Source organism: Austrofundulus limnaeus, unplaced genomic scaffold, assembly GCF_001266775.1.
Source record: "Austrofundulus limnaeus strain Quisiro unplaced genomic scaffold, Austrofundulus_limnaeus-1.0 Scaffold270, whole genome shotgun sequence".
In the NCBI taxonomy this organism is placed as follows: domain Eukaryota; kingdom Metazoa; phylum Chordata; class Actinopteri; order Cyprinodontiformes; family Rivulidae; genus Austrofundulus; species Austrofundulus limnaeus.
In genome coordinates, this window is record NW_013952672.1 from 578,277 (window position 1) to 589,910 (window position 11,634).

Sequence of the window (11,634 nt, forward strand, 5' to 3'; positions counted from 1 at the left end):
TTGCCAAAAATTGTCAAGTCTCTATTTTACTACTTATTATTATTATTATTATCATCATTTCCCAAGATCAGTCTCATGAAAACAGAGCCTTATATTGCCAAAAATTGTCAAGTCTCTATTTTACTACAACAGCATCATAAAGTTTCTGGAGTTTTTTCATGGTTTCTAGTTTCAGTGTGCCACCACAGGACTTCCAGCACCCCCAGGTAAGATTTTATTTGTACTTATTTCTCCCCACTAAACTCCACTTCAAAATGTTTGAACTGTCCCTTTAACACACATTTGACTCCAACCAGTCGTACCTGTCAGGTCACTACCTGCTGCTACTAACATAAAGAAGTTTCTGGTTGCCAGACTTACACAATAACCACAAACAGATATTAAATAATATTACTAATAAAATGTTTATTTACATAAAAATAAATATGAAACTTTGAAAAAAATACCCATCGTCATACAAAAAAAAATGAAACCGTTTCACACCAGGAAACGGTGGAACTACTGATCACAGCTGAATAAAAAAACGTGAAACTTGCAGCACGTGTCACGGTTAACCTACTTATTATATTTGAAGTTAAGCAAAGTTTAGCTCATAAATTTGTGAACCACTAAGTCTCTGCCTTTTAGGTATATTTTTTATTTAGGCTAGTTGTGCACACAAAAAAACTGGAGTAATACTTAAAGAGAGAAAACATTAAAAATATTACCAACAGTGCATTTAAACAGTGGTAGAAAATACTAAAAACATTATTGTAGTGGGATATTTGCGACACTTTAAACTGGCATGCTTTGGAAAAGTTATACAGATATAATATCTTCTCTGTTCTAGATCGACCATACTGGATCTGAAGGCCCTGCCACACTATGGTTTTAGACATCTTATTAATTAAAAAAAATCTACTGCAAGCCTCTTTTGGACCTATATATACACTTTCATGCTAATAATAAAATCACATATGTGTAAAATAGAACAAACTTTTCATAAGTCAGTATACGTTTTGTAAAACATTATAGTGTGACAGGGCCTTTAAAACAGCTCCAATCTAAAAAATGTCAGAGCTTTTTGTGTGAATGCTATTTAATACTGTAGTTCTTTACATTATGGTGAATTTCCCTGCAACAAAGACAAAAGGCCTAAAAAATGTTTTTCGTGAAGCGCTCTGACTGTGGAGTTGTTCACAATTAGGGAAGAATCAGGGTCGGCTCAGACCATACTGACAAATAATGCCTTCCAAAGCTAATTTTACCATTTTAAAACCAATCTTTAAAATTTCACAACAATTCGTACAAATCTATTTAAACGTTTAATTGTTGTCAGTTTACCATTTTGTAGCTAATTTGGAAAAAAAACATTTTTAATTCCTGCTAGCTTTATTGGCAGATTGCACCAAAAGGGTTGCTGCTGTTATTAGCTCATTCAAAGACTTCTATAAAAATTATTTTTATTACTAAATTGACAACGGTGTAAAAGATCAACAAAACAGCATTTGTGTGATTAAAGTTTTAAAACCACAGGAAGCTGTGTGGTTTTCTAACAGCTAGCTTGTTTATTCGGTCAGACTTACACCCTGGTAAGATATTAATTCTTCATAACGTTTTCACAGAAATGTAAACTACTTCTCACAATGTCAAAAACCCTTTACATTAAGAACTGGCATCATTTCCTCGCGTATAAAAGGTTTAGCTCAAGTTGTCTTTGCTCATACAAAAACACACTAATACAGTCAGGCACACAGTGCAAACAGTCGGAACTTCAGGAAAGTCACACGTCAGTTCTGGCACCTCCAGTCTCCGAGGGTACAGCTTTGAAATTGTTTATGTCCAAACAAGTAAAAATCCAATGATTTAAATTCTTCAAGAACGTTTTAGCTCGTATTCAATAAGGCTAGATCCAGATGCTGGACCTCTCCGCTGTACCCCTTTGCAAACGTTGGGGTTGCTCTTGTGTCCTTCGACTGCTCCCCCTTGTTCCCGACCTCCGAGTGTCTGGCCTGTCTCCATCCGGACGGCGGAGAGCCTGTCTCTCTGAGGCAGGGAGACTCTGAAGTCTGTGAGGCAGAGGCCGTCGGGGAGGCGGGTACTGCAGACTCGGAGATACGGTGTTGTGTCTCGGATGTCTGTTGAAGCTTCTCGGAGGTTCAGCATAAAGATTTGCTGGTTCAACGTAGGTACTCACAGATCCATCCTCGACATTTATATGTTCACTGACACGTCTTGGAGGTTCGATGTAGCGAGAACGAGAACCTTCTCTCATCGGTCTTTCTACACTGACCTACAAACAGAGAGGAAAGTTTTCATTCAGTTATTTTAACCTTACTGTTGCTCTCACGTCAAAATGGGAAAAAAAAGACCTTGTGGGTCATTTTGACCCGAGAACAACAGGAGAGTTAGGTACTTCAGCAAAGAGAATTCATGTAAAAAGATTTCAACTTTTAAACCCCATAAAGAGGACTCACTGCTTTGATGTAATGACTCTGCCTCCTGGTAGGGCAACAAGGAAGTCCCAGAAAAGAAATGCAGGCAGCAAAGCAGCGGGCAGAAAACACCAGCTGAATGAAACAAGTCACAATCAGAGGCACCCAAAGAATCAGAGTGGTGCTCTAGAAAACACAAATAAGGACAGAAGTTAGCAAAAATACCATCTGAACAATTCATAATACAATCTGAGGCAAGGGGTTGTGGAGATATACATCCCTTTTTGGAGTTGTTCCGATTTTGTTTCCTTACAACCTGAAATTCAAATAGATTTTCTATTTGAGTAATGAACCTACACAAAACACTCAACTGAAACTGTGTATGCATTTTCACACCTAATGGAATTAGGGTAATATTTTCAGACCATAAAATTCTGTGACACTGATTGGCTAATTTATTTTTTAATTTGCCAGGCAACTTTACATAATTGGTTATTAAGCTGCACTTCTTGGGCACTACGACCAGCACTACTTTTTTTGTTTGTTTGTTTTTGTGGTCAACAAAAGGACTTGGTGCACCAAGACCGGATAGGCCAGAGTTTGGGCACAGGCTTTGTCTCTCAGCTGGTCTTTGGAAGCCTCCCAGAAGTGTTGGAAGAGATATATGCTGATAGACCCCACGACCCAACTCTGGAACAAGTGGTAGATAATAATGGTTATTTTGTGTAGGTCCATTTCTTAGAATCAATCAAAAAATGTATTTAAATTTTAAGTAATAAAAGAGAAATAACAGCATAGAGAGCAAAGTATTTGTAAACCATTGTAGCTGTCTAACATAGGTGTACAGTTTGTATAATGACATGAAATAGATTACACCCTCAGATTGGTTGTGCAACAATGCAGAAATCATACAGCTAAATCTAGGGATTGCAGTTTGCAGAGATAAAGCCATGTGAACAAAAATATAGAGCAGAGTGTGTACTACAAAGAGAATAAAAAATTTAGAACTCCAACACTGGAGCTTTTTTAAAAGAAAAAAAAATTAAAATTTCCAGAAAATGCAGAAAGAAATTGTTGCATAACCATTTGTTCTCCTAGGCAACTAAGAGTTTAAAAAACTGAAGTCCACAACTTGTTTCTACTGATAAAAAGCAGCCTGAGATGGTCCAAGTGAAGACCCCCTCTGCTCTGAACAGCAGGGCTGCAGTCTCAGTCATGTTGGACATGGAACCAGGTTTTGTTTTGTTTTCATCCTAAACCAAAAATTAAATTTTTTTTAAAAAAAATCATGTAAGGCTTGTTTATTGCTTCATTGTTTAGACAGCTTATCTGCATGTGGTTGAACTAGCGTGGCAGCTATCTCACAGTGACAAACTCAGATTTAGTTTTGTACGACAGCATGAGGTAAGCAGAACTTTAAAGGAGTCGACGTCATAAGAAAACAACAACAACAACAACAACAACAACAACAACAACAACAACAACAACAACAACAAAGTGCTAAATCATTTCTAGTCAGGCTTCTTGTCTTTGATCCAGTGGTGCAATGTGGGAAAAAAAACCACAGTCTAACTAAACCAGTTCATTTTTTTTTTAATTGAAAGATAAATTCATTTTGTCAATATTCATTTAAACCAGTTATCAGAACAGAACTCCACCATACATTTGTGGCTTTGGTTTTTCTGACAACTTAAACTTGCATTAAAAAAACCTTATTTACAAAGAAATCATAAATTTAAACTTTAGATTTATTCACTTTCTGATAATACTAATAGGATATTGTGACAAACAGTGGTCACACGTAATAATAAAAACTTAACAGTATTTCTATGACAAGGCTTTTAGTCTGTAATTTTCAAACCAGAATATCAACATATAATCTAAAAACATAATAATTATAATATTGATAATATAGCATAGAGTGCTGCAAACGTCAAAGGCCACCTTTCCAGAAGCACCTTGAATCATAAAGATCAACACGCTTAAAAGCAAAATATTTTGTGCTTCTCAAGATTAACCAATTTCAAAAATGTTGGAATATTGTGTTAAACCCATAATTTATTCATAATAGCACACAATAAATGTTTAAACTAAAAACATGTACATTTTTTTCTAGAAATGAAATGATATTTTAAAATTTATGTGCAAAACCTCTGAAAAAACACTAGAAGTGGTTGGAATAAAAACAGCTGAAGGGGCATTTTTTTGTAGCTAATTTAGTTAATTGGCAACGCATCAGTGAGAGGACATCTGAGGACTCAGTCACTAACCACACAAGAGAAATCTTTCAGTTGTAAAGATTTATGGTTTAACAGTCTGAAAAACATGTTTAGTGTGATGCTGTGTTGGGAAAAACAATGGGTTTTAATTCAGGGGTTGCAGTCCACATAGACCGAGGCCCACAGAGGCCACGCCTTTTGAAGCCAGGGTAGACTGAATAAAAGTGATTAAATGAGACGGTTCAGTCTTTGGATGACGTATGTTGGCGTGACCACACACACTATACGTTTTATATCCCATCACCCTTAAATGCCTGAAACTTAAAATGTGTTGGATCATGTGACATGTCTTTTTACGGGAGGTATAAGCTTGTGAAATTCAAGGCATTTTTAAAAAATGTTACATATAAATACACAAAAGACATTAATAATTTGGGTTTAGTTTCAGTATTTGCACTACGGCTTTATAATAGTATTGTGAAACATTCTTTTAAGTTGCTATTTATGTTTTTAATATTTTATATTCTGTTTAATTTTACTCATGTGGCTTTCACTGTTCCTGTTTATGCAATGGTCTGCTCAAAATGTGTATTGTATTATCTTATGCTTGTACAATTTATGCTAGTAAAATAAATGAAAAAGTATCACTACTTGGTTTATTAACATCAAATCACAGCATAAATATCATCAGCTGAGTTGCTAAACAACAAAGTATATGATAACTATCCAAATTCTGCCCTTTTTTTTCTGTAAAACTTGATGGCACAATGAATTCTGGGATATTGCCGTCTGTGAAGGATACTCAGATGCAGCCTTTGTTTTCGGAGTTTTTCAGCAGTTTGACAAGAAACCCACGAAGCGGGATAACCTTTGGGCGGTGCAGTGACATAACCGGACTGAGCACTCCAAAGGACAGTTCATGAATTGAGACACAGCCAAACTGCATCACAGTTAAATTAAGTAAGAAAGCATAATAGCTTTGGTAATTAAACATCTGCCTACTTTTGTCTTTACGCCGTTAATGAAATCTGACAGAGCTTAAAAAATTCTGTGTCTACAGCTGCTCCCCCATTAACCACTCGTACCAAGATTAAATCCAGCTTAAGACAAACTGTCAAATCTATGTTAAAAAGCCACAGAGCTGCTGCTCTGAGGCGGAGCAGGTCCGACAGTCCATCTGGAGCCCACTGGATCCGGACACAGCCTGACAGGGTCGGGTCAGCACTTCTACCACCGGTCAGTCAAACAGGAAGTGTGACAGCAAGGATCGACATCAAACCACCAACTCGTTTTTCCACACCCACTGCACTCACACAAACACATTATTCCAGAGATGCTTGTATTGCTGGTAGTCCTGTTTTTTTTCTGTTTAAATTGAGGTTTTGGCCATTTAATATTAAGATTCTGTGGAAATATTATGACCAACTATTATTTCAATTAAGTATTCTTACATTAATTTTAGATTCCATTGTTATCTCATTATTATCTTGTGTACGTGCTGTTTGCAAGTGCAACTAACAGTAGCAGCAACAGCTGGCTGTAGCACTTCCTGTGCAACTTTTGGTCACTTCTGGCAAAAATTGTATATTTCCACCTAAATAGATGTAAAATGCAAAACAAACCACATTGCAATAGTTTTGACAATCATACTTTAAAGAATCACTGTGAAATTTTGAGGACTGGAGTCATTTTCAGATGACAAAATCCATTTTAGAAAGTGGTTCTCTTGGACTCTCTCTCTAACCTGAACAGATTAGAAAGCAGATTTTGCTAAACTAATACAGTGTTAACACAACAGTTAATTTAAACGCCATTATTTAAAATTAAAATGTTGTCAACTTTATTTTAACGGTCATTCTGGCAGACAGATTATAATGTGATAGTGGTCTCTATTCCCACTTGAAAATTACTTTGGAAGTCTAAATAAAGAATTACTTATTGCCAAATTTTTAGTCTTTGCTGTGGACGTATTTTTGGCTCATCTGTCCTGTTGGATGGAAACTCACAAGATCATCATATTGAGAACATTTTTTTGTTTTGTTTTGTTAAAATATATGCTTGAAAATGACTGAAATATCTATTTGACTATTGGGCATCAGTTGTAAAATAAAATGTTAAATGTCACTAACAATTTATTATTTAGCTCACTGTAAAATCCTACTTAAAAAATTATATTAACACTTTATTGTTATTTAGATAAGTGCTCTTTCAATTGAGCTAATTTTTACTAAACGCTAACTTTAAATGTTCAATTTTATATGTAAATATTAAATATTAATGTGTAAATCTAAATGTAAAAAAATCATCGTAGATATTACAGCTAAATAATAAGAATTTCAGAATGGAAAACAGTCGTTACCATTGATGCGCGGCTTTGGTTGTGTCGTCATCATCATCAAAAGCAAAAGCTAATGCTGATTAAAGATGGTATTTAAAATTTTAATTCAAAATAAGTTCAATGAAAACAATGTGGACGGTACCTGTGGTCTGACAGTTTGAAGTGCAGCTCAGACATTTGCCACGTTGGCTAGTTTGATATCTTGTTGGGGGAAGTTAGCACCGTTAGCAGCATTAACAGCGTTGGCAGTATTAACAGTGTTAACAGTGTCAGCTCATTTGTGCATGCGCTAAAAGATATAAATTTCTTGTGCACATGCGAAAAAAATATAATTCTGGATTACTGATAATGCACTCAATTTAGGAAAAACCACTGAAAATTATTTTCAGAACTTATTTTAAAGGTGTGCTAAATAACATATTTTCTGTAGACAGATTTAATATCATATGCATTCTGATATTAATTAAATATAGATTTACGATGTGGACATATTTATATCAAAATTTGGACTTATTTTTCTAGACGGTGTTAATTAAATAATTAATCTCATCTTTTTATTTTCCTGGAATAAAAATCCACATCTGTTGCAAACGTTGCCTTTTCTATGAAACAATGCGGGTGACGAACAACTGAAATATAATCCATTCTGTCATCAAGCTGTCTAGCGAAATGCTACATGCTAAACTCAAAGTCCTCCCGGCAGTTCTTTTTAGAATATGCGCAAATAAGCTGAAGGTACAGATTGTGGTTCTGGACTAGATCCGTCAGTGACACTGCTTTAACAGCGTTAGCAGCATTAGTGTTTGCGTTTGTCGCAGGATGATGACATCATAACAAAACCTGCACTGCACACCAACAGCAAAGAGTGCAATCCATTCTTAAATGTAAGCTTTAGCATTTATCTGTAACTATTTTTACAATTAGATCCAGGATTTTACATTTACATATAGCATTTCACATTTAAATTTAACATGAAATAAAAATTTGCTAAAAATAAGAACTGTGAGCCATAACAATAAAGTGTTAGTGGAAATTTTTAACAAGGATTTTACACTCAGAAAGCTAATCAAAAGAAACAATGTTCCGATGATTCACAACAGGTACTACAATGATACACAAATTGAGAACTGTAAAACAAGTAAAACCATTCGAACAAACCAAAACAAACATTTTCGCTACACTGCTGAAACAATAATCAAGTGGACAACAAGTTCATCTTAACATTCATTGTAGACACTTACATAGATGCGTGTGGGGTCAAAGGGACATTGGTAGACAACGTTAGAGTGGCCAATGGCATCAGGGAAGCGGCAGTGAGTCACGAGGCTTCGACCACCATTAACGATGGCCCTAACCAAGGAGACGAAGAGCCCAATGGTTGAAGCTGCTGTCAGGAGTGCAGAAACCAGACTGAGTGCAAATAGGGACCATTTCTGCAGAAGAAAATGAATAAAGTTCATTAAATTTTCATGAGGAAAAAGTCTTCACTGCAGAAATGAACATGTTTTAATGGTTCCCGTTAGGGGCCTAATCTAAGAGAAAACAGTAGATGTCTGTAATTATTTGTGGTGAAATGAGTCCTAAAGGCCAATGAGCAAGGAAGATGCCATTACTCAAAAAGTACCATGAAGACAGTTTACAGTTTGCAAATTAACAGGGACAAAGGCCTTTTTTTTGGAGACATCCTGTGATCTAATGAAAACTGAACAGTTTGGCATTAGTTTCCAAGCCTGAGAGCACCATCCTAACTGTGAAGTACAGGGGGTGGTAGAAATGTTGTCGCAACATGTCAAGAAATCAGACAGGAAGATAATGCTTGGGCTGAAATTGGTCTTCAAATAGACTATGACCCTTAGCACAGAGCCAAGTTAAGGAGAGTAACGTTGATCTTATTCCCAAAGAAAATTTGTGGGCAGAGCTGAAAAGGTTTGTAGCCCACAAACCAGTCCTGTGGGGATAGGAGAAAATTCCAGCAAACTACTGAAAAGCTTGTGAAAGCCAATTTGTTGGTCATACAGTTTGTTATCAAATGCATTTTAAAGATTAGATGCTAACTTGTGCCTGGAAAGCATAAAAATGATCTCATTATTCAGGCTTTTTAGTAAAAAAAAAATCAGAATCTTAACTAACCTAAAGGTTTAGTCTGATTTAATTTCAGGCAGTGACAATAAATGTTGATGTATCTCTTTACACAGTGTATGTAATTAGTAGTAATTGGTCACTACAGTCGTTAATGATTTAAACTTAGTACATGAAGCAATCAAGCAATACTAACACTCCATTGAGAACCTTGTGTTCTGAAAAAAAATAGAAACCGAGTTGTTACCCTCTTTAGAAAAAAAAAATCACTAAGATACGGTGGATCAGAAGGGTCAACATTAACAAAAAGCCACAACACTGCACAAAAACAAAAAGGTTCAACCAAAGTTTTACTAAAACAGAGGCCAGTTGGTGGTAGCATAAGGCGCCGCGTCATGGAAGCAGAAAGATGAAGGACTACGGTCGGGAGAGAGTGGAAAAGTAAGTAAAATATTAATATTGTTAAGTAAATGTAGATATACACATAAAGATGAACACCTTTACTGTGAATTTTAGGAGTTACACAAGGATAATACGGTGCTTCTATGTTATATAACATTAATCATTTAAGATAGCTAAATAATTTATTTTTTAATTTAAAATATATAGTTAGATTAGTGCCATAGCCACATTATAACCTTAAAGAGGCGCTAAAGCATTACTTCCATTGTGTCTTTTGTTGCTGTGTTATATTGTGACTTTTGCGTTTCATTGACCCTTCTGGGCCACTACATTAAAAGGCGCCTGATGACTAAGTTAAGATAGTTGCAGGGTCGAACTGTTAGCCATGCTCTGCTTGCTTCACGGTGGCTACCGCTAACAAAAAATGGGGAGTGGTTCAATTATGCACCGGCTTACTCTTTCTATTCATCTGCTCGCCTCGTCAGTCTTGTTTGAGCAGCCTGGCAGCTGACTGAATAAACAGACAGCTGAGCTACACTGACAGTAGAAGACTGAGAGCAAAAAAAGAGACAATTCCTGTTCTGCAGGACTGAGACTGTGTTTGTACCTTTAACTAAATAAGTGGATAGATTCTAATAAAACTCTCAAAGTTTTTTTTTCAATTAAACATCTACAACTGATAAACCTTTGGAGTGAATTCAATTCAAGATAGCTGCCCAAGCTAACCGACAGTATGAAACATGATTGGCTCAGACTTACACATGTTGCGCTACAATTGGGTGTGGTTGTAGCTGAGAGTCATCCCCACCATACACACTGAGCACTACATACAGCAGACACTGTTACTTAAAAATACTGAGCTAACAGGTGCTGTCAACCCTGCCTGTCTGTTAGCAAAACACTTCATGAACATCTACGTATATCATGCAAAAACGAAGCCAGATATCATCAACACCCAGAAACACTGTTGGCTTCTTTGGGCCTATGTTTCAGACAGAGGTCTATAAAATACTTGAAAAAAATAACTAAGAAAAAGCAAAACTACATGAACAGAAAATGACTTTGGTAAAAATAAATTTCACTGAAGAGAAAAGTATACATGTAAAAGTCATAAAACTGTTCACAAAAATTGGGAAAGTAAAAAGCAAAAGTACTTTTACACACTCTCTAAGAAATAAACTGTTGAATTTACTGAACCAAACTGGTTCCACTAGCCAGGTTGAATAAATTGATCAATATATGTATATTCTTTACTCAGTTTACTCCACTAGACTTACTGGAGCCAGTTGACATGACTTTGTTGAATAAATTCAACACTTTGTTTTTTTAGAGTGCATAAACATCTTCTTTCATGATGAGTTTAGTGTTGTAGTCAAGACCACCTAACCCGAGACCAAGTCAAGACCAAGACCACAATGTCTCGAGACCGAGGCAAGACCAAGACTTTTAGGGTTTGAACCAAGTGGAGACCAAGACCAAGGGAGGGCGAGACCGAGACAAGACCAAGACCAGAAAAAATGTGTCCTAAAAGATGGAGTATTCTGTACACATGTACAGTTGGTGGGGGGGGGGGGGTATTTTGTCTCTCATAATTAGGGGTCTAACTGTGATATCAATCACAGGCCTCTCTCATTGTTTTAGGTGGGAGAACTTGAACTATTGGTGCTGACAAAATACTTTTTCTCCCCACTGTAGCTAACTTAATATGTAGAGCTAATATTGACAAAATGTTTGTGTGAGGTCAGAAGAAAGAATTTTGCTACAGAGGAAGTTTAACAGTGACGGTAAAAGTTTAAAGTTGTCCCCATTGTCTCTGAAAGTGAAGCACTGCTGAATGAACAAGTTGCTGTATGCTTTCTCCTGGTTGTTGTTGTTTTACAATAATATTATTTATGAATAATGTAGCCAATTTTTTTACTTAAAATTTTGAAGACATCTTTTACTGCTCCTAGAGAATCACTGCTCACTTTCCTGGAGTGTTGTGTGTGAGTGAAGACAGTGGGGATGGGTGACAGCCGGTAACAAAGATACATAAATAGCAACAAGTCAAGTTTGGATTTGAATCATTACCTACCTACATTTTAAATCCAATGAAAGCAAGAATGTTAAATAAATTGAACAATAATCTGTCTATTTAGTGATATTTCCACAGTTGTGGTCTTGACTGGTCTTGAAATAAAAT

The 11,634-nt window shown here is 36.0% G+C and overlaps 1 protein-coding gene across 1 annotated transcript in view; it reads right to left on the minus strand.

Annotated features, from left to right (window-relative positions):
- Window positions 1-973: 973 nt before the first annotated feature.
- The window catches only part of LOC106526294 (keratinocyte-associated protein 3), a gene marked incomplete in the record, with an annotated part of 14,572 nt that continues 3,911 nt past the window's right edge, over window positions 974-11,634 (minus strand). The window contains 3 exon segments of the mRNA XM_014020864.1: window positions 974-2,272; window positions 2,457-2,600; window positions 8,213-8,404. Coding sequence (XP_013876318.1) covers window positions 1,886-2,272; window positions 2,457-2,600; window positions 8,213-8,404 — 723 coding nt within the window.